At 45.0% G+C, this 27309-nt stretch overlaps 2 protein-coding genes across 9 annotated transcripts in view; one reads left to right on the top strand and one right to left on the bottom strand.

The window, feature by feature from the left end:
- GGT5 (gamma-glutamyltransferase 5) lies at window positions 1–22517 on the top strand. Of its 3 annotated transcripts, XM_082774542.1 has the most exons (14): window positions 1–281; window positions 2373–2448; window positions 2881–3172; window positions 12174–12304; window positions 13786–13880; window positions 14408–14610; window positions 15148–15305; window positions 15733–15882; window positions 16293–16426; window positions 17633–17835; window positions 18259–18350; window positions 19141–19250; window positions 19743–19850; window positions 20076–22517. In XM_082774542.1, the coding sequence occupies exons 3-14, from the start codon at window positions 3012–3014 to the stop codon at window positions 20220–20222; spliced, it is 1692 nt and encodes a 563-aa protein (XP_082630668.1). In that variant the 5' UTR covers window positions 1–281; window positions 2373–2448; window positions 2881–3011; the 3' UTR covers window positions 20223–22517. The 3 variants fall into 3 exon arrangements, with proteins under 3 accessions (XP_082630668.1, XP_082630667.1, XP_082630669.1); XM_082774541.1 differs by lacking the exons at window positions 1–281; window positions 2373–2448 and having other exon boundaries at window positions 2781–3172; XM_082774543.1 differs by lacking the exons at window positions 1–281; window positions 2373–2448 and having other exon boundaries at window positions 2784–3172; window positions 13786–13869; window positions 14421–14610.
- Window positions 22518–24564: 2047 nt separating this feature from the next.
- The window catches only part of GGT1 (gamma-glutamyltransferase 1), a 33574-nt gene continuing 30829 nt past the window's right edge, over window positions 24565–27309 (bottom strand). For 4 of the 6 annotated variants that reach the window (XM_082774354.1, XM_082774358.1, XM_082774357.1 and 1 more), the window contains exons 12-13: window positions 26450–26563; window positions 24567–25581 (exon numbers count right to left, since the gene is read on the bottom strand). In XM_082774354.1, the coding sequence (XP_082630480.1) occupies window positions 25438–25581; window positions 26450–26563 (258 nt within the window). In that variant the 3' untranslated portion in view covers window positions 24567–25437. Of the gene's footprint in view, window positions 25582–26449; window positions 26564–27309 lie in introns of all 6 variants that reach the window. The other 2 variants (XM_082774355.1, XM_082774356.1) reach the window with 2 other exon arrangements.

The following is a 27309-nucleotide window of genomic DNA, read 5'->3' as shown; positions in this document are numbered from 1 at the left end:
GTTGGAACTCCAGGTGAAATTACACTGGCTCAGAGCAACGCTCTGCTGCCAAAGCAAACAGCAAAGCTCACGCTGTCTCCAGCGAGGCTGAAGGAGCGGCTGCTGCTGCCTCCAGAGGCTGGCCCCGTCCCTTCGGTCACTGTATGATTCAATCGGACATGTGCACAGTGAGAACCTCCACAGGAACCTACCTGCAAGGGAACTTCTTCCCATCTCTTCAACTCTGTGCTGATGCCCTTCAAGTCTGAGGCTCGCCGCCCATTCGGGGTTGATTGCCACCGGTAAGGTAACTGTCGCGTTACCCTTATCAATGCCCGTCCTTCAGGTGGTGAATTACTTTGAAGTTTGGTCTCAGTTGAGGAGCTGGAAAAAGATCTAACAGAACCCCAAACAGTATAAAGGACAATGTAAAAATACTGTGCCTGTTTGTTAGTTAGGAAATGGTGACTTTGTTAATGACTGCAGTTCTAATTAAAATATGCAGTAGGATATGAGATCTAGATTATTGAATTTCGTAAATATAATTCAATATTATATGTTAACCATTAAATTATATTAATATGTTGCTATAACTTTATAATACCAAAATATGCTTAGCAATTTAATATAGATTAATAATATATTAACTATTATTTATTGTGTAATCTATAATATTTGTCACAATCTATTCATAATACGTTTATTATAATAGGCTTTTACAGTGTAATATTAATCAATTAATATTACTGGGTGTTATTGCATACTGTTCTTATGCCTTTGATGGTATCTCCCAGAGTTTTCACTAGATTTTATATTCTCCAATCTTGAATTCTTTAGTATTTTCTCATGAAAATGGAACTCTATTGGCCTGCATACTTTTCTTTGCACTGACAACTAGACACGGAAGTGCTGTTGTAAATCTCTGCAAGTGTATCTTGGTATCTAAGGGTCCATAAATACCTGAGCTCTTTTTCATGCAGTATAGAAAGCCCTTCACGCAGGCAGAGGAGGAACAGAAAGTCAGTGCAGTACTGTGTGTGGAGATTTGTGCCAAGGCAAACTGAGCTCCCAGGCAATGACAATAAATGTGAAAGTATTAAGAAACAAATAAATAAATAGAGGTTGCAGTCCTGAGCCACCGCATGTGAACAGCTAAGCTGTGCCTCAGACGGGAGGGTTGGTGCAGACATTGCAGCGTAATAAGGCTGAAGTTGAGTATTGCACCAGTAAGAATGTAAAGGTTATGCACTGGAAGAGAGAAGGAGGCTCAGTCTTCATTCATGTATGTAAGGACTAATGGGATCGCCTAGAGGAGGCATCTGTTGGGGTAGATTGCAAAGACATCTTGCCATTTGCAGAAGTGGTCTGGGAATAACAATCTCTGTTCCCTTTCTTGCCACTTCCAGGTCTCCTCCTTGGCAGCACAAGGGTTGGTTTCCAGATACGGATGTTTGATCTGCTGAGCTGAAAACCAAATTTGAAAGAAATCTGGAGAATTAGTCTGGAGTTAATTTCTCCATAGTGTTTGATGAAAGCAAATGGGCAAAATCCACTTGAGTCTCTTGGTACTGAGTGGCTAGGGTTTCCAGCCCTGCTATGAAAAACCACCATAACTGATGATTCTTTAAGTCTCTTAGAATAATTTCTGAAAAAATGAAACATGAAAGCCACACAGCGACTGAGAAATATTATGAGATCAGTGATGTTTTGCAATGGGGTGAAATGAAGAGTCACATTAGAGCTGTTGGACATGCCTGTATTTGCCAAGACAGAGATGTGGAGACCAAGAAACGATTCTGCAGGGACTGTGGTTTATCTTGGACAAAACCATGTATTTTTCTTGGACTATTCTCTCTTTCCCCATATAACCTTACGGGAAGATACAGCTACAAAAAAAATGTTGTCCATCAAATCCATTTATTGAGATATCATGAAATAGTATTTTATATAGTATAGTATATTTGATACATGAAATAGTATTTAGCTATGAGATGCATTTTAGTGACTGCAAGTTCAAAGTCTGTACTGAAATACACGTGTACATCTGCCCAAATTAATCTCCCCTTCCCACTAATATAGCTGGAAAATGATCACAGGTAACAACCTTTATAAAGACAGCAGGCAGATATGGAGCCATATTTCAAACTTTTTTAGTGCAAGAAGGAGAACTGTGAAACTAAGAACCAGCTGGGGCCTCTTGTGCTGTGCAGCCCATGCTGCTCATCAGGGCTCTGCTAGGAATTAGGTCTGCCTGACTCAGTGGCCGTTCTCTTCCCAGGTGCTCTGGTTGCTGACTGACGCATGCTGGACCTCAGAGCTTTTGGCTGTAATGTTTTGCAGAATTGCAGAAACCTACTGTTTTATTAAAGCAACTTTGTTATGCTCTTTTACAGAAGATGCACAGTGTGGACACTGGCGAGATTTACTGATTTTAAAAAAGTCATTAAGCAAGGCTTAGTAAACTATAAGGTAAAGTAAGAGCAAATATGAAGCTTTGAGCTTTGTATTTCATATGTGCTTAGCTTTTACTTCTTTGGGTAATCTGTCAGAAAGAAAATCCCCCAGGTGCAATGTATGATTGATGTGGTGATTCACCATTCAGGCTACTTTTGCATTGTGGTTTGCTCTCTGTGGCAAGAATATGAAGGCAGGAAGGCTGCCTGAAGCCAATAAGCAGTGTGGAGATTTCACTCTGAAGTGCTCCAGCAGTGAATGTGTTAAAAATTTTCATCAGAGTCATCAGAGACTAAAAAAAAAAAAAAAAAAAAAAAAAGCAGGGGGATTTGCCAGAAGAAGTTTAGTTTATAAAAGGGAGTGAAAAGACTCTCACATGTCAGAGCAGGACAGAAGTACACCATTTCCTTTTTATTGTTTTTTAATCTTAAAAAGTATAATTCTCAGTCACAGGGGGCAGAGCCCACTTCAGTGAGACCTCCCGCCCAGAGCAGCTCTACTTCCACCCTGAGCAAAGCAGGCGCCTTTGCAAAAGGAGTGAAAGCATCCCAGCTGCCTCCGGCAGCCTACGAACAGACATGTCCACAGGACGGATCTGTTGCCTGGTGCTGCTGACCCTCGGGGTGCTGGCCGTGGTGGTTGTGCTCGTGGTCATCCTGACGCAACCCAGGTGTGGTTCTCAGCACTACCTGCACGGTGCCGTGGCTGCTGACACCGAGACCTGCTCTAACATCGGCCGGTATGTACACAGACCTCTCCGTTTGTCACTTTGCCCCTTGCGTACGTTGTGGGCTCGGACTGGCAGACAGGCACACATGCTAAATATGGGAGCGAGCTGGGTTTCTGCTCCATCCCTACCCGTGGGGCTGAGGAGCAGTGCTGCTCCCTGGGTGCTTTCTGTTGGCAGTGGAGCACCTCAGGGAGCAGATGGAGACCTGCGTCTGCAGCTGATGCTTATCTTAAATATCTAATGTCACATAAGTGGCCTTTGGGAAGGTACAAATATTTATAGTATACAGATGCAAGGTTGTTTTTAACAGGGGAAGCAGGAAATTAACTGATTACTTCATGGTGGTAAGTTGGAAATCATCTAAGGAAGAAGTGAGAGGAGCTCACAGAGAGCTGCAGCCAGGCTTCAGCAGAGGCAAGGAAAGCAGGCACACTGAGTGAGTAAAGGGGAATGGGCAGCCCAGCCCTTAGGGTGTGCATTTCTGGACCAAAGCCTGCAGCAGGTATATCTGCTATCAGGAAATACACCGTATTGGAAAGCAAAGAGTAGGTTTAATTGAAAGTCAGCCGAGACAGCATAAGTACAAAAGACATACTTACATTGCTTGGAAGGAAAGATACAGGCGTAAGAAAATCCTCCAGCTGCCCAGGTTGCAACACTTCAGTTTAACAACTTTTATAACAACTTTTCTCTCAAACATTTTAACTCTTACTTTACTATTTTACTAGTGCTGTTGCTTCAATTCTTTAACACTTGCATACATGAAAGTAGAAGGAAGGAACGTAAACCTTCACAGGCTACATGGATGCTGGAGCTGTGTGCTCTGCCTTGAGGCTGGAGGAGTGAGACAAGAGCCCGTGTCTTTGCACCATACTTGCCGTGTTCCATGTGTGGTTTGTGCAGTGACATGCTGACACAGAAGTTGTGAGTAGCTGTGTATTGTGGCTGTATGGGTGTCAAGAAATGAGATTTTTTTTTATGCTACACCACAAGTTAGTTCCTCAGAGGAAAAAAAGAAGGATCTTTTAAATCAATAGTAATAAAAATAGAGAAAACTATCAGACTACTCAAAGAATCTGCTGGAGAAATTGCAGCAGTTTGTAGCTATTGCAGTTTTTAACTTGAAGTAGTGTGGAATCAGCTGGAGGGCACTGAAATGAGAGCCACAGAAATGTGTAATCAAGTCAACATCTGAGATGCTGTGGCTACCTGGCTACTGCTGCTGGGCAGTCGTCTGTCTCCTTCCCATCTCTCTGCAGGAAGCTCCACCTGCTTCTGTAGCCTCAACCATCGCTGTAGCTGCACCTTCCGCACTTGTGCTGCAAAGGTCTGTGGCGTCCCTCTGGTCTGACAGACCACCTTAGCTTCTCTACAGATAGTTTGCCAGTGATCCCCTCAAAATTCTCTTCTTGCCCCAGCTTCCCATCACACAGTTTTTCCCCTTCTCCCCAGCCTGAACATCACATCCTGCTGCTCCAAATAGATCAGCTCTCTACCTGTCCTGCCAAGTGCTCTGGATTTCCTCAGCCAAGACCATTCTCCTTCACCTTGGCTCTAGACACATCTTCTGCTTGCTGGTTAGCTCTACTCTGCTTTTACACTGCTGTGCCCCTGCTTTGCACATTCAGACTTTCTTTGGAACCTTTGTGCTCATTTAATGGTGTCCATATGCTTGGAATAAACCAGATTTATGTGCTCTTCTCCCTGTTGTTGTTCCTTCAATGGACCATAATAAAAAGAAAATGGTTCATACATGTTCGTCTGCAGCAGAGCTTGTGATTTGGCTAACATCTGCACTTTTATTTGTCACTGTCCTATTTCTTTCTTTGTCCCCACTGGCCCACAGCGGTAGCTTACAAGGAAAGGACATCTTTTCTGTGGGCGAAGCGTACTGCATTCTCTATACGGTGTGTGGTCTTGTTCATTTTCCCCCAGGCCTTTCTGCGGTGTTATATCTCTATGTCTCAGCTATCTCACGATAATCACCACTAAATTAATTCTCACAGCAGTGGGGGAGAAAATGATGTTATCTCAGCTGTATAAGCAAGGAAGCCTAACAGAGAAATAACACTGAATGGATGCTATGTGAGTGTTGCTTTGACCATGGTTTCTGCCTTTCAGAGCAGCACGCGGTGCTCGGCGTATATCTGTCAGTGATGTCCCCTGTGGCTGTGGGGCGAGGGCTTCTGTAGGCCTGCCCCGTGGGTCTGCGTGGGAGCACCCGATGAGGAGCACAGAGTGTCCTCCTCCTTAATCTTGGCTGAACAAGATTTTAGCCTCACACAGGAATTCTGTCGCAGCAGAAGCAATAAAATCTAGTTTCTCAGAGCCTCTATTTCTTAGCCACCGGGCCCTTCTATTGCCACCTGGGTGCTCCCACTTCATTTCCCACTTAACTTCAGCAACAGAGAGTTGGGCAAAGCCACGCATCCCTCTGTGCTCAGCCCCAGCGCCTTCCCAGACACTGCCCAGACAGTCAGTTGAGTGCTTCTGAGATTAAAACAGCGCTGTTGACTCTTCTGTTCAGAAATACGTAAGCTCTCAAAATCATGAGGGAGGAAGCATATAAAAATAATCAATTAGGGTTTTTTCTTACTAAGAACTGTATTTAGGTTTTCACTCTTTCTGCAATTATGCAAACATTTACAAGTTTTTACACTGTCTCTTTGGACTTGGACTGAAGTAACAGCTGGGGAGTTAGGTTAACAATCATAATTGTTGAGATTCCTGCTGGCACAACAGGGACCTGTACAGCCATTCCTGAGTCCATGCTGCACCCTTTGCTACCTGTGCTGCTGCTCTCTTCTGCCTAATTGTCTCACGCCCAGCTCTGTGGCTGCTCCTTCACACATGTACCCCTCTCCCTGAGCTGGTGTTGGAGCCCGTGCAGTCGCTGTTTTTGCTCTTCTCATCCCACCAACTTGTATGCCCACCCCACTTAGCCCTGTTCCCAAATTTTTCAACCCTACAGGCTCTCTTCCACCCCAGTCCTGTCTCTGCAGCTCAGCCACTGCACTCCTCCCTCATATCCTCTATGTTTGAGGCAGTACATGGCATCTCTCTTTGTTGGTCTTGTCTGGGGAGCACTGACTACCAAGGGTAATAATCATTTCCCTATTTTTTTTTTCTGGGACCCAAAATTATGATAAGCAGCTGTTTTGTTTTTTTTTTTTTTTGGAGGGGGGGAAGCTGTGCATAACCCCTGCAGGTCCAGGATGGAACAGGCTCATTTTCACTATAACTGCTGAGAAATCACAGGAGAATTAATCTACCAAAGCTGGGTATTTCATTGTTGACCACATACATATATACACATTATATGCATATAATACACCCACATATATCTAAAATAAAAACTATGAAGTTTTTTTTTTTTTTTTTTTTTTTTTTCTCAAGGCAACCACCTTTGTCAAATTAGAGTGAATTGTTTGAACTGGAAACAGACCGCTGCTGCCTTTATACGTGCACACTCCAGAGCTTTCTAACAAACTTTGTAGAGGAGTTTAAAAATAAGTAAAATAAGCAAAACAACACATTTCCTCAATCTCATTTTTGGTAATTACTGAATGCTTTTAGCGGAGACATACATAAAGGAAAAGAGCAGCCTCCACAGCACCATGGGAAAAAAATCAGGCTTTGTGGCTTGGATATGGTAAAGCTTTAGTCAAATGAAAACCACATGTCATAATTGAACCTGTCAGCCTGCCTGCCCCACTGATGAGAGCAGGAATAATTTCAACCAGTCCCTAAAGGCAAAAGTAGAGAAAGATTCAACAGTGCTGCTTTGTCCCTGCTTTCCTGCACAGAGCCTGCAGACCCTCTCTCTGCCATCCCCCCAGGCTGGCCCCAGCCACCTCTTTCACCCTGCAAATCCCCCCCAGCTCCCAGAAATCCATGTGGGGGATGCTCAGAGAACTTCCAGTGCAGGACAAACACAAAACCAATCACACTGGTACAGTGTCTGAAGTTTTGCAAGTTAAAAGCAGCACATAATCTCTAACCTACTTCCATTTTTTTTTTTTAATCTAATCAAAATCTTATTTCCTTTACAAAAAGTGAAACCCAACATTTTCTGCTGTCCAATTTGCTGTGAGTTGTCATTAGCAGTAATGAGATTTTGGGGGCATCACATGCTCTGCATTGGCTTAAGGGTCTGCCATTTAATATGGAATTTTTGTGCTCTTTTTACAGAGCTTTTAATTGAGTTTACCGAGAACTGAACCTCTTGCTCTAAGAGCAATAGTGTCTTTTAATGAGTGGGATGATGGGTTGGGGAAGACACCTCAAGATGCTTGGGGAACCTTGCCACTCTAATTCATTGGTACAAGAAGGAGAGCAGGGAACAGATTCCCCGCTCCCGTTTGCTGCTTTTTCTTAATTTGTGCTCAGCTGTCATCTTCAGGTTTGGGTTTTCTATCTCTGGAGATGGTATTTGTATATCCCAGGGCTATGTAAGGTTGGGCTTTCTGAAATCTTTATGCAACCCTTTTGGCTCCGTGCAGAAAGTGAGCAATCTTGGGAAGCCTCCAGCGTCATCATCCTTGTTGGCAGGTCCTGTGCCAGACTTGCTATTGGCTCATGAATCGCAGTGCTGAATGAGGTCGGGCCCTTTGCTGCAGATGGTTTTACTGCTAGAGATTGGAGACCGAAAGCAATATTATGCAACTGGTGAGCGTGCCTCAGTAATTTGTCCTCATGTCAAGAAGCCATGAGGAGGCAGGAGGCAACTGCCCTGGCAGCAAGCCATACCCAAAGCCACCTTCACCTCTAGCTCTGAGCCTCTTATTCCTACCTGGCAATGGAGGAGGCATTTTCCATCAACCATGCAAAAAGCTTTATATACCCTGTCAAGGCGCCGTTTGAACTCTGCCAGCCACTGCTCTGCATCCATTTGTTTCCCAAATGGCAGAAGCAAGAGCCAGCATGAGAACACGGAGAAATTCAGGAAAAGTGCTCATTCCCAGCAGTAGTATTTGCTGCAGAGAGGCGAGCTGACCTGACCTGGCCCAGCAGCCACCTCTGGTCCCACTCCTCCAGCGCAGCCTAGTACGAACCCTGGGAACTGGCATCCTCTGGAACAGAGACCCGCCTGGGGGGCCACGCAGTGGGAGGGTGAGAACTTAACAGTCAGAATTTTTTTTCCCTGGGACACTATTCAAGGAAGAGGATCTGCTGCAAAAACCCTGTTCAGTGATGGCCCAGCAGCATTTTTGAAAAATCTTTATATCCCAAAGGATTTGTTTTCTCTTCTTCTTGTGTTTTAATCACTTTAAATTGGCAGCTGACCCCTTTTTTATAGAAACAGCTGTTGCTTTTGCTCTTCATAAATCTTAGGCAGGCACCTCTGATGCAATTAATGGGTGGTCTCATCCCAGCCCCCAGCTTTTTTTTAGTAGAGAGAAAAATATATATATAATTTAAAACTTAAGCATTTAAAGTGCATTTAATATAGCATCAGGGCTCCTTCTAGCTGAGCAGAACTGCAGACTTGGTCTACAGCCCAGCAATGTTCATCTTTCTTGTGAGGGGGGGTGTGAGGAAAGTACCAGTGTTCACCCTTCCTGGGCAGGTGAAGCATTGTTTCAGTGCTGCTGGAGCTGGACTTGGTTGTTAACATCCTCTTCTTTAAGGACGCACCATTTCTGCTCCTATCTTTAGGAAAACACAGTTAATGGCCAAACCCTAAAGCTGAAACTATGTGGCAGGAAGGATATTGGACAAAATGCATTGTTATCAGATCTTGTCAGCTGTAGTGCTAAGATGTCTCTAGAGATACCTGATAAGGTACCAGACTTTGCTTGAAGGGTTATGTGTCTCTCTGGGGTTTTGCATTACAATTAAACGACTTGTAGCAGTGATCCAAATGAAGGAAGCAACTGAATGGGACAGGGGGTACTCCACCACTCTGGCAGGCTGAGAAAGACATAATGGCCCTAAATTCCCCAGGCATCACTTCCAAGTAAGTGGCAAAACTCTGGCTGAATGCAGACATGGGAAGCTGAGTGTGACATGCCAAGAGCCAGCTCAGAGAACATTTTTCCTTGTCTTTCAGTCATCAGAGAGGCTGGAGGGGGAATGGGAAGCTGCTGAGACTGGGGTCCAGTCCGCAGGTAGCAAAGTGTGGCTATGGGCCCTGGACTCTGCTTTGATCATGGGAACACATACCAGGCTTCACAGGTAGAAAAGCAAAGCAGCTCAAAAGAAGTCTTGTTAATAACTGTGACCAGGATTTGGCTTTACCCTTGCTGGGATCAGTGGCTTCTGATCTTGAGCTAAATGCCTGACTGTTAGGCTTCTTTTTCCTTCTCTCTTCTGTGCTGTGGGACCCAGGTGTGCTGAGATGTCAGTGACAAACTCGTCAGGCATGTGCATCTCCCCAGAGTCTGGGAAACATCAGTGGTGTTTGAGCTCTCCCAGAAGCGTCTGTGCAACCTGGTGCTTCCTGCTAGACTGGGGAGCCGATATAATGCCTAGTTTGGGGAAGAAATCTCAGCTTTCTATGGGAAACAGGGCTTGCTGGTAAAGGAGCAAGCCCAGCATCACACAGCCCATCCCATACTGAGCTGTTCTCAGGTGCTGCACTCGGTGCTAGCAGGTGGGAAGCCGCAGCTCGCCGTCCCATGGGGCTCGCTGAAATGCAGCAGGCACCTCACCTGGAAAGCCCTCCTTCCCTCGGGCAAGAAACAGGCCTGAGTGCACGTGGTTAGATGTGGTATCTGCTACCAGAGGTGACAGCGACAAACAGCTGCTCTGCAGTAGACAGGAACTTTCAGATCGTCTGGAAATTCTGGTTTTCTTGTCATCATGTTTATATTGCAGTGTGCTTAGTGAGAGGTAGTGACCAAGAACAAAGCAAAACATGCTTTGCTTTTCTGTGAAAAGGTGTCCCTGTGTTGCCTGCTGGCGTTGTTTCTGCTCTGTGTTGCAGTAACACCAAGGAGTCACAGCCAAGAATCAGGGCCCTGCTGCGCGAGGCACAGACAGGAACAATAAAGACCACCTCTGGCTTTCTGTCATGCTGAGGCACTCACAAAGCTACATCCTGGGCACGACCCATCTGAAAACTATTGGGTCAGCTGGCAGGATGGAGCAATTGAGAGCTAACAAATAAGCACTGGGCCATGCCAGGCAGGACGTGTCCATGCTGGCAGTGCTGCTGAAGTCCACTGGCCAATGAATGTCTTCTCTCACTTGCTCCTTGATGCTCTGGGGGATTTTGTGTCCCTTTCATCAATGGCAGTTACAGTCCAGGTCTTAGCTACTTGAAAGCCTGCTACTTTAGCAGCCAGACAAACCTTTTCTGCTGAGACTGGCACCTCTTCTGTCCTCACTGATCTCAGTGAGAGCCAAAGGCACAGCTGCAAGCTGGAGTTTACCTAGCTTGTGTTATTCTGGCTCTGTTTCTGAGTGGGAATGTTGGAGGAAAGGAGCACGGATAAGCTCATGTTAAGAAACTCTCTGGTTTGTAATGCCTTGTCCATATGGCACTACATTTGCCGTAGTTAAAGGGTATTTAGCCCACACTAAACAAGTATTTGGGAACACCTCATGATTTTAGCATAATCTAGAGGCTGGAAACAGGCCATCTAGGTGCACAAATATTAAATGAATATATTAATTGTTGCCACCCTTTGGAGTAGCAGTGTAGCAGGCATATGGGCATAACCTGTGGGCTCTGGGGAACACTGTCCTGGGCCGGTGTAGTGGTCCTTCTCCTCTCCACTCTTTCCCCAGCTTTCTAACACGCTTCCAGGGCCTTCTGCGGCATAGCCCTGAGCCTCAGTCACCATTTTCAGGGCGACAGCCAGGGAGCCTCTTGCTGCTAGGAGGCTGAAAGCTGTTCAGAACCACAAACAGAAAGCCCCGTGGTTCCCTACAGTTTCATTTCTTCCCATTTGTCCTCATGCCATTTCCTCGCAGGCAGCCGTTCCAAGGGTACTTAAACAAAGGAAAGGCACAATCAGTGTGTCTGTGGGCAGCATCCTGTTCGCAGTGCCTGCAGGTCCCAAAGACATCAATGGCTGTAAAATAAACAGCAGTGCCTGTGTGTGCTCTGTGTTCTTGTCACAGCCTCTGGGAGCAGTTACTCTCCGCTTAATGAACTATTCCACTTTCCCTTCTGGATTTGTCAAAGCAATGCTTCAACCTGAGCAGTCAGAAACCTTCCTAGCAGGGCTGGCTACTGGCAGGCTGCATGAGGAAACCCCACCCCACCCCATTTCCACTGCAAGGAAAAGATTTTTTTTTAATGGTTGTTCTTGAAGGACAGTTTGTTGAGACACGTTTCTCTAGCAGGAACAACTGCATGAGGCTGCCTTAATCCCGTGGGTGTTCTTTGGGGTGGCTGTGCCTAGGCAGAAACTTTTTTTTCTGCTTGTTTGGTGTTTTTGTTGTTGTTGTTGTTGTTGCTGTTGTTTTTTTAAATTTGTTTGTTTTTGGTTTTTGATTTGTGGATCTGTGGGGAGGGAAAGAGGATTTTTGTACTGATATCCCATAAGCCCAAGACACATCATGGGAGCAATGAAGTAAGGCTTCAGTTTTGTGCTGAGATGTTGAGTCTCAGGAGTTTCCTTCACACAGACCCATCACTCCTGCTTCTGAGCCCCTGGCCTGTTGACCAGTGTATGCCTTTTTAGTGGGGACGGTAGGCGTGCTGCCAGAAATGCGTTGTTTGGCTCCCAGCATGTGCAAGGCTCTTCCCCCTGCAGTGTGTGTCCTCCCATGTCTGGGAGCTCCTTCCTGTCCCCTTCTGTCAAGAGCATTTGGGAGTGGATGCAGTTCCCTCTGTCCCATGACTCCTTGCCCATAGGCAGACCAGCCTCATGCAGCTGTGGCCCCAGCTGCCTTTCCCTCCTGGAGATGCTCTGTTCCTTCCCACTGAGTTTTCTTTCCCGCTCCCACAGTGGAATGCTCTTTTCCACGCTCTCCAACCCCACGTAGATACCAACAGCTTTCTCCAAACACTGGCTGCTCGTGTCAGTTGTCTTTTTTTCCTCCCTTTCTACCACAGGGACATCCTGAAAAGTGGAGGCACAGCTGTGGACGCTGCCATCGCTGGTTTGATCTGCACGTCGGTGATGAACCCTCAGAGTTCAGGCCTGGGTGGCGGGGTCGTATTTACTATCTATAATGCCAGCACAGGTATGGGCCAGCCCTGGGCGCTCCATGGTGCCTCATCTTCTGCAGACACCTAGCTGCCATGTCAGAATCCTTCATGTTCTCTGAGAGATTTTTTTATATATATTTATATAAAAGCTCCATTGAAAACCACACAAAATGTGCTTTCGCTCTTAACCCAAAGCCCTGATTACAGGAGCTATCCTGAGAGCTTTCCATAAGCAGAGCAAGACTGAAGAGTGCAGCTGTTCACAGCGAGAACATGCAGTGGTGGGGAATGACTTTGTCCCTTTGTCCCTTCTTCACCTCGCAAAGAAATTATATTTCAGTGTCATACAGCTGACCAGTGCAGCAAAGTGTGAACGGTGCTGTCCGAGCTGCCACTTGGGGGGAGCACTGCCATGGAGGCAGGTGGGAGCAGGGAAAGGTGCGTGTGCTGGCAGAGCAGGCAGCAGCCTGGGGCTGTTGTTGCCTCAGCTCAGCCCTTGGCTGGGATTTCAGAGCTTTGTCCCGCACCAGCAGCTCAGGCAGCACCGACTGCTGGGGGGGGAGCTCCTCACACTGCCATCACTGTGGGGTGTTGGGTTGGACTTCCCACAGCAGCACTGAGGCTTCCTGCCCTGTGAGATGCATCTTCCTTTTGAAAATCAAAATCTAGCAATTTGCAAGGTCTGCTGGAAGCCTTTCCATGTTTGCCTTAACCCCTAGTGCTATTATGTTCCTGGTTTTATGTTTTTAATGTTTTGTTGTTGTTGTTTTTAAACGGCCTTGGCTACTACAAGCCCCCAGAGCTTATAGATGTTGATAGCCAAATCAACAATGGGCACAGTAACAATATCATAGTTCTAAAAACCCTTCCAAATAGTATCACAGAGTCATGAGGAGAAATTCTTGGGTTTATCTTAAGCAATAGCGTAATTTGGCAAAGCACCTTTTATTCTTTTTTTTTTTTTTTTTCCCTTTTGGCAGAGCCATGTAATTTCTCCTCCTATCAACAACCCTTCTCTTCTGCTGCCTGAATTATGCTGCTGCACAGAGCCTTGCATGGCCATGCATGGCTCATGTGCTTGGTACAAGTAGCACCATGGATTCCTGCAGCACAGCTGGCTCTGTGGCCTGAGACACAAAAGGAGAGATAAAAGGCAGAGGAGGAGGAACAGTTAGACGCGAAATACAAGAATATATTGAGTGTTTCTTTTTTCAAGTTTCCTGATACATAGAGGTTACAAACATGATAACCTTAACTCGCCATCTCTTGGAAAATAGCCAACCACCAGGCTCATGTTTTGTCTCTGACACATCCCACCTGTACAAGAAGTGCAGGAAACTGCAAGTCAGCTGTGAAGCAGCATGGCCCAGCTGCTTGGACACAGGCACTGGCCTTGTCCCTGTACCTTTGGTGCCTCTAGGCAGGCACTGGTCAGTCTGCTGAGCTGACCCAACACATGAGGTTCACCTGCCTTCAGGAAGAGTCTGTTACGCATTTCTCCCTTCTCTTTTTCTAGGAACAGTTGAGGTGATCAATGCCCGTGAAACAGTCCCACAAGGGTTTCATCGTGATTTGTTTTCTGGCTGTTCTTTTCCCATCGGTAAGAAACAGGTCTGTGTGCCCTCATAGTGTGTGGTGGGGGCACAAAACTCAGGGTGGGGGAACTGGGGACCTTGCTGTTTGTCTGAAGTCCTGTTCAGTTACCTGTGTTCTTCCTGGACTGATTTTTGAAAAACACAAAAAATTAAGTCCATAAAATTCCTGTTTAGTAGTAAAATTGGCATCCAGGCACCACCGAGGGAGTGGGGAGCAGATCATGAGGAGAAATCACTACGTAATTACATTTCACAGGAAGTCTACGTTCCAAGATCAGGTTTCCCAAAACACTCGTTTCCCAGCAGTTGGTGGTGGTTTTACCTTGCTGGGCAGCTGAACTCTACCACAACCACTCTCTCACTCCCCCTCCTTAGAAGAAAAGGGGAAGAAGAAAGTATGCTGGAAAGAAAGAAAAAACTCACAGGTTGAGATAAGGACTTTTAGCAGACTTAGTTCTGCCTCTATATATCCACACTTCCACTGACATGGATTTAGAGAGGTGAAACCAACAGACCAGTGACTTACTGGGTATGACGCTGCAGTTCTGCTCTTCAGGTTCCCAATGGATTGCTGTACCGGGAGAAATTCGTGGGTATGAAGAAGCCCATAAACGATACGGCCGCTTGCCATGGAAAGCTCTGTTTGAACCAACCATCAAGCTCCTTTCAGAGCCACTTGCTATTTCCTTACTTATGGACAAAATGATCCATCACCCACGGTTCTCCGAACACGGACGAAACCTGTGGTAAGTCTCCTGAATTAAACTCAAGTGTAAGGACCACTGTTCCCCCAGCTCAGACACAAAGCAGGCTGCTGCTGCAGCAGCTGCCCAGTAAATAATTGCTATGGAGAGAGAGAGAATAATTGAAATGTTCTTTTGGAAATCTTTTACTGTCAACAACTTTTTTTTTACATTTTTGATTTCCAATTTAGAGGGGCTCGGCATTGCAAAACTTTCTGCTAAGCAAATCTCCTCATGAGGAGGAGCTGGATGGATGTGGCCTGCCTCCATCTGTATGGAAATTGTTCCCTGACAGCAGGGTCCTGCAGCAGGCACTCATTTGGAGAAGCCAGGGTCAAAGTGTTAGTCCCATGGAGGAAACTTTGTCTAGGGTAAAACGTGCCTGGTGTTGTGGGTAGGAATCAGTTGAGAAGCATTTTTCTCCATATAGACAGAATAGCACTATCTTGGAAAGTATGCAAAATACATAAACCAAATCAGCCTTGGATAGGAAAGAGAATAAGCACATGCTGTAAACTGATGGATGTTCTCCTTTAACAGCCCATTGATATGTGATGGTCAAAGGTTTTTGAACCATGAAGAGACCTTCAGGTGGCCAGCATTGCAGCAGACGCTGAGAGCTGTGGCAGAAAATGGAGCTACAGCATTTTATGAGGGACAGATAGGACAGGCCCTGGTGGAGGACCTCAAGAAGGCTGGTAGGTAACAGCTGTATTTAATAAGAACTGACAGGCGCCAGCAATTGTCTAACGATGAGGAGTTATTGGGGATAGCTAACACATGCCATTTACTTGTCACTTCTCCAAGTGATACCTGGCATGGGAGCGGGCCACCTTCCCCTAGCTGTTGTAATTCAGGCCCAGAAGAAGGTATTAGAGAGCCACGCAATTACCCATAGTGTGCATGCAGTGGCTTCTCCAGTTCCCTTAGGCTTTGTGATGTCCTGGGGTCTGGCAGTAGCTGAGGACATGTGAAGACATTGTTGTGCTTGGTGGAAGAAACTCAGAATATACAGGGATGGCTCTTTAGAAATCTTACCAAGGCCCTGATAGGATCCCCATAGTACCTACCAAAAGTCTCTGTTAACATGCTAACGCCAGCTGTTCCTCTGGTTTTCCACTGAAGGGTCTGTTCTCTCAATGGAGGACCTTAAGGCATACAAAGCAGAAGTGTCTTCAGCTCTGAACATTACCCTGAACAATAACACCACGGTGTTTTCTCCTCGACCGCCCATGGGAGGTGCTGTGCTCCTGTTTATCCTCAAGATACTGGAAGGTAAATTCTTAAGAGAAAAGGAGCTGCAAGAGATTTGCAAAGAGCATTGATTTGGAGCAGTAAATAAATATTAGGCAGAAAGGGTGTTGGTGAGCAACAGAGGGCCCCAAAGAAGCAGTATGATCATGCTATGCAGCAGGATGATGAGCTAGCTCATTCTTATAGTGTGTCAGCATCACCATAGCTGCTACAAAGGCTAAAAAGATACCCGATTTCTCAGGACTTCAAGAAGAATTGAAGTCACAGTGGAAAGTAGGACTCAGTTATTTCTGCCCACATCCTGCTAACGTTTAGGGGACACTTGGTAAGAACTAGGATGGGAAAACAAGGTTCATTTAAACATTTTACAAAATTCCTGAAGAAACATTACTGTGCATCTGTTAACCAAATGAATTCATCCTCCTCTTTAGAGTACAAATTTAGTAAAGCATCACTGGCAACACCCAAGGTTAAGGAAGAAACCTACCACATCATTGCAGAGACCTTGAAGTTCAGCAATATGCTGAGACCCCATATGAATGACCCAGCCTTCTCTGATGCTCAGGTGAGCTGGTAAAGTGCACAGGAGTAAGAAGTAGCCACAGACACGCACAGCACTGGCAGCCTCTTCTGCACTGCTTGACAGAGGAGCAGTCTTCTACACTTTTGTTTGTTTGTTTGCTTGTTTGTTTGTTTTCAAAATCTGCACTGTCACAAACTCATTTTACCCTATGTGGTAAGCTGTCAGGAAAGCTACCTATTGTCCAGACTATCGTGCCCACCAGCACAATGCTACAGAAACAAGTGATGCTCCGACACCCTCATGCTTCACAGTCACAGAAGGAAAGAAATTCCTTAGAACTGTTAGTCAAGTAACATTGTTCAGCTGGCCAAGTGTTGTGGTTTGATTCCTGCCAGCAGCTAAGTACCACAGAGGCATGCACTCACTTTCCACAAGTGGGATAAGGGAGAGAATCAGGTAAAAGTGAAACGACTCATGGGTTGAGGTAAAACAGTTTCCTAAGTAAAGTGAAAGTTGTGTGTGCAAGCAAAGCGAAACAAGGAATTCATTTACCACTTCCCATTAGCAGACAGCTGTTCAGCCACTTCCAGGAAAGCAGGGCTCATCACATGTAATGGTTTCTTAGGAAGGCAAACGCCATCATGCTGAGTGTGTCCCCACACATACTTCATTCTTCTTTTCCCCAGCTTTTATTGCTGAGCACGACATCATATGGTATGGAATATTCCTTTGAGTAGTTTGGGCCAGCTGTGCTGGCTGTGTCCCTCCCAGCCTGCTGCTGGCAGGGCAGCAGGAGAAGCAGAAAAGTCCTTGACTTTGTGTAAGCACTATGTAATGACTAAAACAATGGTGTGCTATCAACAGTTTTCATCAAAAATCCAAAACACATCATCATATGAGCCTGTATGAAGGAAGTTAACTCTATCCTAGCCAAAACCATGATAACAAGGCAGAGGTAGGGTTAGGCTGTTTGCTTTGGATGCAGTTTCTGTTCCATGGTAGGCTGGTGCTCACTTGCCTGATAAAGAATGTGCACATGGTCACGTTAGTGATGAGGTGCCTTAGTACTGAGTTTATTTCAATTTCTGTGATGAGACTGGCCTGAGAATTCAAACTAGAGCTAAACACTGCCAGTGTAGGCCTCAGAGCTTTGACCTTGGAGCTGAATCCGCCAGGCTCCTGTGTGTCCAAAGACAGACATGCTTGTGCTTTTGTGATACTGGCTCAATGTCCTTGCTGTGATTGCAGGTGCCTGTGGCGACCCTGCTGTCTGATGAGACTGCTCACCACGTCAGAAGGAAAATAAATGCTTCTGGTGACCATCCACTCAGCTATTACAACTTGTGGGAGTCCATCTACAACCACAGATATAAAAGTATGGGCACAAGCCACATCTCTGTGCTCGCTGCAGATGGCAGTGCTGTGTCTGCCACCAGTACCATCAACTACCCGTGAGTAGCCAAGGGCCTGGTTTTTACCTGAGTAACATAGGTCTTGTATCAGGCTCACAGGGTATCTGCAAGGGCTGCTTAACAGAAAAACAAAACAAACCCCACCAACCCTTGGGCTTCACTGCTTTAGGACAGTTTCTTGCTTGTGAATGCTTTTTTCATGTGACAGCGAAGGTCTTTCAGAATCAGCCCAAGGCAACATCACAATTGACAAACATGTAACTTGCCAAACTCTGTGGGTTGGGCAAATCCCCACATCTCTGGCTGCAGCACAGCAGCACAAATACATTTTGAACACCTTAATTAAGGTGGCTGCAGCCTGGCAGAAAGGAGGGGTAACACCAGAGGGTGTCACGTTTGGCTAGTATCATCCACAATGAGTGAGCACTGGTCACTGAAAGGCTACTTCCTTCCTCCCTGCAGGTTTGGCTCCTTTGTGTATTCTAACCAAACTGGGATCATTTTAAATAATGAACTTGCTGATTTCTGCATAGTGAACAGAAGCATTAAGCCAGGTGAGCATTCTGAACTTCAACATAAAACACAAAGCCAGAAGATGGATAATCAGGGCAGGAAACTGGGCAGGGACTATCTAAACACTGGAGGTACTTTTTTTATTTTTTCCCTAAGTTAGTATGTTAGCAAAATTGTTTCATACTAACAAAGGATAAAGTCCTGTAGTGTGTCTGTGTCTATTCATGCAGTTACATGAAAATGTGAGTTTTGGCTTCTGATGATGGAAAGCAGAGATTTAAAAAAAAATTGCAGAAGCTGTTCATGGATGGACAGGGAAAGTACGGAACAAATAAAGAAACCACTGTTAAGACAAACTTGCTGATTTTTAGGCCTCTCTATGAAAACACCTGCAGTTACATGCACAGTCAGGAAAGGCTTACACTGAGTTTTCTGTAGCACAGTACAGAGGCAGTGCTTTGTGAAATAAGCTGTCCCCGATGGAAGCTCCCTTGGGTTTGCAAATAAAAAGGACATCAGTACTGCAATGGATAATTGCTGCTAATTGTTCCTTATCTGGGTCAGATGAGCTGCAGCAACTCCTGCGTATGCTGCAGGGTGCACCAATAGGTGTTTCCTATTTAGCCTGCACCATAAAGGGGCAGTTTCTTGTGAGCTGGAGTCTCAGCACAAGGAATTTACATTTTGGGAAAACATGGATTTCTTGAGGAATGAACAGCAGCATGGTTTTCCATGGGGAATGCAAGAAGAATGAGGTAGATAAACCTGTGTGTCCCTCCAGTGCTCTTACCAGCCACATGGGAAGAATAAGACTTTCTGCTTCTGCTCTAGGAGAGAGGCCTCCCTCAGCAATGGTGCCATCTATTCTCATCTCCAAGACGGGAGACATGCTGGTGATTGGAGGAGCAGGTGGGGCCCGGATTATCAGCGCCACTGCTATGGTGAGTGAACAGGTACTGCACAGTGATAGCTTTCAACAAGCAAGCAGAACACACACATAACTTAATGAAATAAATCAGTTTGCTGCTGTTAGTACTGCTAAGTAGAAGGTAACAGTGAAAAGAGCCTGCTGCAGACTCATTCTACCCTCGCCTTCTTGCTTTTAGCATTTCTGTGGCAAAGGGAGGGGTAGGTTTAGCTCTGCTGTTGCATTGTACTTCAGTCAGAAGGGACCAGGAATGGAGAAGGTGGAAGAACCCACAGCAGCCACCACCTCTTTCAGCCATTCCAGCCATGGTCAGTCCCACCTGCTTTTTCTACTGTTGGTCATCATGAAGAAAGGATACTTGGGCTAGAGGGACTTCTTATAGTCCAGGTTTGCACAATCCTTCTGGCAGGATTTGGTCTGGATTTATACCAGTTTGGAAGAAGGCAACATGTGACCCAGGTTTTTATTCAGTATCTCCAGTGAGTGTGGGATTTGTTCACTGCAGGCTATTATAAACAAGCTGTGGTTTGGCTACGACTTGGAAGATGCCATTTCATCTCCCATCATGCATATTAGCAATGGCAACATCTCATTTGAGGAACGCTTCAGTGAGGTGAGTGGCCTCGTTTGGATCCTCTTGTCTTCTCCATCTGATGGGAAGTAGCTAGCTTCTGTAACGCTCCTCAGTAATCAGTATTTTGCTTCTAGCTAACCTCCTTCTTGCTTGAATCTTCCTCAACCTGACCCTGTAAACATATTCTTTATTTCCACACCTGGCAGAACAAAGACCTCAGGCCTATGCCCATTCACTCCATTTTCTCTGCTCTACTCCCCACAGGATGTTAGGAATGGCCTGCTGAGAAAAGGACACAAAGAAGGGAAAGATGAATTTGCATTGAACGTTGTGCAGGGAATTTCAAAGGAAGGAAAATGCATCTCTGCTTACTCTGATAAAAGGAAGATGGGGAAATCGGCTGGTTATTAGCAAGAAATCCCACCACAGTTCTATTGTAGTCAAACCCACAGGAGATAACTACTTTGAGAACATGCTTTGGCTTGGACATGCCAATATTGCCTGTTCCCATCAGGATGCCTCCCAAAGTGTGGGCAAACTTGTGATTACACCTAGCGCCAGGAGACTGCAAGTCACCCTCAGGCAATACAAGGACAGGTCAGCCAGCCTTGTTTAGAGCTACACACTCCATTACTTACACAATATATGGAACAATATATCTCTTGAGCAGATCAGCTATTCAGACTAAGATAATAGAAGGTGCAAAAGGAAACTTGGTCCAAAACTCACTGGGAACACTGCGAAATGACCCAGCTGTATCTTCCGTTCCTGCTGGAGAGTAGAGTTGGTTTCTTTCAGGCTGTTGCTACGCTAAGCTTCCTATTACTGGAGCTCAGCAATATGAAGTAACTATTTTGGTTATAAGGATTATAAGAAGTGTCTGTGGGATCAGGATTATAAAATTGTATGCATCCAGACTTTGAGAGTGGGTTTGGAATGGGAAGAGAGCAAACTGCCACACAACCCTTTTAGTTTTCCCATCCAGAGGAGCCCCTACTTTTCCCAAAGGTGGCAGATGAAATCAGTGCACCATAACACAAGCCTGCTGCTATGCATACTCTGCCTTGAGGAAGCGATGGATGCCGTGAGCTCTGAGTAACTGTGCTGAAGCTCCATTCAACTTTGTGTACTGGTGACCATGAGAATAAGCCTCCCATGGGGCAATGTGAATTTGGTGCTCCTGGGAGGGACAGGCCTCAGCTTAGCTTCCCAAAGGCACCTCTGCCTGTGGTAAGGGGAGGCCCAGTCTGCGCCAGTTCTTCCTCCTCAATGCCTGCAGAAAATAACTTGTTTGGGAAGGCAGATGAGGATAGCAGTGGAAAAAAATGTGCTGTTTTTGGAAGCTTTATAACTTTAAAATGCAAAGGATAAATAATCTGAAGACTTCTTTTGTAGCCATGAGCTTTGCCTGGCCAGGCAAACACCAAGACTGTTGAGAAGTGGTGCTGTGCTGTCAAACAGTCTCAAAACACTCTTCTCCCATGGCCTAAGAAGATGCTCCAACTCCTTGTTTACCACAACTAGTCTCAACTGTTCCCTGAAGATTACAAGGATGAAATACTACAGCTATTTAAGAGACAGAGACAATGTCAGAGAGCACTAGCAGAGCCCTCCCCTTCCACATGTTTGTTCTCAGCTCCCACATGGCCCATAGTATTCCTAGTACACAAACAAATAAGCTTCATCTGTATACAGAATATATATATATATATATATATATTTGCTCATTTGGAGGGGGTATCTTTTTTTTAACCATATTCAATTTACATAATTTGCCTAAATTTTCTACTTTCATTAATGACTCCTTTACCTCAGCTACCAGTTCCTGGATGCATTTGTTCTGTTGTCAGAAATAGCACCCCAACCACAGAGCTGCTACAGGGGAAATGCTTATAGGTACCAGACAAGATGTAGTGCTCACATTTCAGAACCACACAGACTAGCTAGACCAGATGCTGGCTTTAGCATGAGCTGTAGTTATTTCTAGCTAGACCAACTTAGAGCTTTCAAAAAGCAACCAAGAATGGCCTGGCTAGAGACACGGTGAGTGGTTCTTCTTTCCTCAGTAAGTTTCAAGGCACTGTGCTCCATCATTTTTCACTACCAGAGAAAACAAGCCATAAAGTAACTGAGCTTCCTAATCCCCTTCAGTTCTGACATACCAAAGGGTAAAGCACACCTCTGTAATCCAGCTGATGCAGTCTATCATCACCTTTCCAGTGCACTACTAGCACAGCTATTTCTCACCATGAAGACATGGGAATATTATCTGTAGACCAGCACTCACTGCAATTTCACTACTGTGCTATTAGCATTGAAACTGAGCCAAGTAAGCAGTTTTAAAGCCTGTCACAACTTTCATTTGCAAGACAGAAAGAAATGAGTGTGCAGATCTCTCGCTGTAGCAGAGACTTCCACTCCTGGCAGCCTCACTAGCAAAACATGTGATGAGGGCGAGCATTTGTACCACCCGCAGCACCTCTGCTCTTGCCCTGCCACCTCCTCAGTGCTGCTGAAACTTGTCTCCCAGCAACAGTCAAGAGTCATCCAGCTTGGTCCCTCTCCATTCATGGTGACGCCAACAGGAGAGCATTATTTTTCTACTTAGTCAACTTATATGGACTTTTAAAGCACCATTGTACAGATGCTCTATTTTCTAAATGAAGTTTTTAAATTATATTTTTAATAAAGTTGTTTTAAAACCCGTCTGGAAATTTCTTTTCTAAACCTGTTGCCTAGCTTAGCACACAAGCAGTTGTTTGAGAGAGTACTTTCACGCAGGTGCTTTAAGCAATAAGAGCTGTTCATCCAGGAGAATCAATAAGCTGCTGGAGAAACTGAAGAACAGTGCAGAGAATTGCATATACCCCTTGTCTCTTGCAGCTTGGTTTCGGCACTTTCCTGTAGCCCTTGCCAGAGGCTGGATGAGCCTGTGGAAACTGTGGTATGATTAGGCCACAGAACAGATGAAGGAGATGAACTCCCTCAGGTATGCTCTGGATTGCCTTGAAGCACTAGAGCTCCCTTTCAAATCCACTGGAACCAGTTGAAGTGACACGTCCTGTTCTCCGCACCCTGCGTTATACCTGGCAGCTTACATCAAGACATTATGGCTCTGCTCAGAAGCAGAAGGGGCAGTTACATTCAAAGGGGTGGGAGACAAGCAGGAAGAAGTCTTTTCTTGTACCTGAACATTTAGACACATTGAATGGCCTGCAGCGTCTGATCTGGTTTACAGTATGAACCACGCAGACACACAGAGAGCCTCAATGCAGCATAAGCAGTAGAACGTGGAATCAAAGCAGGAGGCAGATGAGTGTGCCCTGTGTACAGGTATGTCCAATAAGATGTAAACACTAAAGCATAGGGTAATATGCTTTAAAAATTAAAGAATGCAAGAGCAAGCCTTAGTCCTGCTTAGTTTTATAAATCAGTCCTTTGTGGTGATACGTTAAAACAAAACAAAACAATCCAGTAAATAATTCAAATGCATTTATAAGAGTTGTTTAAAGCAGAAGTGGTTTTAGCTGTGGTAGTAGCTGAGGTCTCCAGAAGGGAAGTCATGTAAAATAGGTTATAAATAACTGGGAAGTTTTCTGACTACATCTCACAGATTCAGGAAGGAAAGTATGACTTCTATACGGTGAACTATTAGAAGCAGCCCAGCAGCAGTTAAGCTTGTTTCAGAATGTGTGTTTGTCCAACAGTCATTTCCCAGAAAACAGCCCAGTTTCAGAGCACATGCTTTCTGTGTTGTACATCAGACTAACTGTAGCGAGTGTAAAGTTTCAATAAGCTTATTTTGCTTTGCAATAATTTTATTTGCTTTTTTCTCAGATCTCCCTTGATCAAGAAAGAGCTCAGCTGGCCCTAGGTTTAAAGGGACAAGAATTTCCAGCAAACTGGCTGATGCTGCTCCATACATGAACTTGTATCTACATGTAAGTTTCCTAAAATGCTCTGCAGAGTGCATTTAAACTGCAGCCTGCCACTGACACCCATCATGGAATGCCAAGAATGGGAAGTCACAGTTCAGAGAAACAAAGTGTACAGGTCTGGCCACAAACCAAACGCATTCTTCCAGGAACACAATGACTACATTGTTAACAATCATTGTCTTAGTTCCACTGAACACATCCTCATCAGTAACAGCTCAGGAAAAAGGAGCACAGTGCACATCCCAGGATACTTTTGGTAAAAGACACTCGTTTTGTGGGAGTGATACAAGCAAATGTGTATCTCAGTCATAAACACTTGATTTAACCATGGTCTACCTAGTTATCACTTCTACCTTGAAACTAGACAAACTAGACTCGCCTCAATTCCAAAAACTATTGGGAAAGAGAAGTTGCATGATGCCTAAAATCTTTTTTTTTTTTTTTCCTTCAATACATTTCTTACAAATTGATAGGAAGTTTCAACAAGGCACATAGATAATATCACTTACTGTCACCTGTGTTTCCAAGATTTCATAAACATCCCTGGAGTGTACAAACATCCAGGAACACTCATTTTTTGATCACAGGCTAAGTTTATCTGATCTGATATATAATACGATATGATAGTCCATTCTGGTAGATGAACACCAAAATCCACTCATGCACAGCTGCAGACACTGTTAGCTGTTCTGTATCAGATACGGATTTCTGAGAGGTCATTGTCTGATTAACTACAACTTACCTTCAAATGAGTAACTGCAGTGTTCCCTTTTTCAGAGGGTTGATTTACACAGACTCTGGTAGTCCAGGTCTGCAGTATGATGTGGTAGGAAGAAAACTGGAGAAAAATTAGTTTGTTTTGGACACTTTATCATCTTTTAAATTCATAGCTTCATCAAAGGAGTGAACAAAAGAGAAAAATCTCTAAAGAGCTTCTTTCATGCTGACTCTCACCATCCCTTTTGGCAATATCAACTGTGCAGGCAAGAAAAATATGTGGCTCCGTTTTTATTTATTTTAATTGTGCTCAGAGTTTTACAGGTAGTATCTTCCCTTTAGACCTTCTCAACAGAAATATAAGAAAGTTTGAAGCCACTTCCCAAGTTACCCATCCATCTCCATTAATCAACTGAAGTGAAAAGCAGAAACATCTTTTGTTAAAAGAAATAGTGGCGAGTTTGTGAAGGTTTATCCCAGGCTAGAGCTGAGCTCACCACTGTGGCACAGATCGATTAGTTTGTAACTTAGAAAACCCAGTTCCCATGGTCCTGTAACTCCTCTAATCAACAAGAAACAAATCTCTTCTCTAGCTGTGACAGGGACACTGAAACTGTGGTAGCTGAAACTGTGCAAACAAAACACTTCCAGCAGCTTGCGTGAACTGGACCTTCTTCAAAAACTAGGTACCCAATCTGACTTCATGGGATGGAGAGGAGGCAGGAATCAAACTCTTCAAAGCAGAACAGATTCTTCAAGGAGGTCATGTCCTGGTAGACATGTTTGTCTTAGCACACTGCTGTGGCATGAGGCATGGCTGTTGAGAACATCAGTCCCAGCTCTGTCAATAGAATCACAGGCAAATTTGTTCTCTTTCCTGTGAGAATTCCCTGAGTTGCAGACCTAAAGGATCTTCCCCCCAGACACACCTCAGTGTCACTAGATCACTGACAAAAAGGAGCTGAACCAGGTCAGTAGCCTGCAGGGAAGCCACCTTTCCGGGAATCGGAGGCTGCAGCCCATCCATCATCTGTTCTGAGAATGGCTTGCACAACCGCACCGCCAGTCACTCGTGTGGTATCATGTTTTCTCTTCTTTAGTTGTTCTTCTATACCCTGAAATGCAGAAGTGCATGAGGACAACAGGAGAAACTGCTCATGTGCTGTAGTCTGTGACCTGAATCCTCCATGACTACCCAAGCCTACAGTGCCTGTATTAGGTACGCCTCCTAAAACTACATGCTGTCTCTCTTCTTCCTTCTGCTTTCTAGGATGCACTGGTTTTCAGGTGGAATTGAGAAGATGTGGCATTTGTGGTGTTGAGTGTGTGCTCAGGTCAAAGAGTGTGACTGCAGGTCAAAGAGCATACTTGTGTAATGACTGACAGCTGGAAGTAACATTTCATAGAATATCTGAGTTGGAAGGGACCCACTAGGATCATCAAGTCCAACTCCTGGGTCCCCAAAGGCAAGGTGAATCCTGCCATCAGCTCTCAGACTGACAGTGCTGCACAGAGACCTTTTCTGTGAGAATATTTTCACATCTGTTCTTGGGTCCCTCTGTGAATTCTCCCTTGCTAGCTCTGCGGCAGCACTTCAGGATTTGTGAGGAGGTAGCACAACAGAACATGAGTTTCCTGAGGGTCACCTGATTTAGACTGTTTGGATGCTTCAGGCCCTGAAGCAAAATAGTATCCTTGCTGTTTTGCAAGTACTTCAAGCCAAACAACTGGAAGAAATATAGCCTCAGTTTCAGATATAGCTCATGCTTGAATGCATTAGGCTTTAAAACCATATGACAGACTAAAAGTACACTTTGAACAGCTCACTGTGACCCAGTACTGCACTTGTGCCAGCTTTAATACTGCTCACCTAGGAAATTTGGCAACACATCACGATTTTCTACACACACATGCCTTCCCAACAATATGACACCAGCACCACACAAAAAGCTCATATACAACCCAGCCTCAAGCCAGACAAACCTCCTCTATTTGCTCCTCAAGCTCCGTGATATTGGGAAACAGCTGATCATGAATTCTGGGCTCTTCCACTGCTTTCTTCACATCATAGCCAAACCAGATGGAATTGATGATCGTCTAAGAGTTGCAAAAAAAGCCTTAATGTTAGTTAGTTGCCTTCAAAGAGATCTCACACTTGCAGCAACAAAGGCAGAGACTTCTGAAGGATGTTCACTAGAGCACATAAAATATGTAATTTCTAATTCCTGCTGCTTTCAGCACTCCATCTCTTGGCTAAGAAAAACACAGGTACATTGCAGCAAGTCAGCTTGTATACGCTTAGGATGAATTCCACACAAAGAGACCAAGACTGGCTAAAATGAACACAGGAGAAGGACCAGATCCTCAAGCTGGATTTATCCTGCTGTGAGTAAGCCCATGCTGACTTATTTAGACAAGCAGCAGTCACCTCAGTGCGAACATACAGTTACAGCTTCTTGCTACTATGCAACCAGTTTCCATAAACCTGGCTCATCCCCATTTGCTTAGACTGCAGGTTGGAGCTGCTGGCAAGTGAAAACAGCCTCAGGATGAAGGGCTTTGAAAACTGCTTGCAGCAGTTGTTTCAGAGCCTTTTCCCCTGCCTTAGCCAGAAAGCAAGCTGCAGCCTGGTGCTCTGGATGGCTGTGTGCACTAGCACTGGGGACTGCTTTCCCCTACAGTCATTTTTGGTCTATCTGGGCCTTTGACTGGCTGCCACAGCAGGTCACAAAGAGCCTGCCTCTCAGATGATACCATGCCTGGCCTAAGTTCTTATTTAGCTACTCTGCATGATTTTCACCTGAAGTTTGGGGGGTTGGATGAGAATGACTCTAAACTAGGCA

The sequence above is a fragment of the Aythya marila genome (assembly GCF_965140915.1).
Source record: "Aythya marila genome assembly, chromosome: 17".
Classification (NCBI taxonomy): Eukaryota; Metazoa; Chordata; class Aves; order Anseriformes; family Anatidae; genus Aythya; species Aythya marila.
The sequence above is the reverse complement of the archived record's forward strand: the minus strand, read 5'-3'. Positions and strand labels throughout refer to the sequence as shown.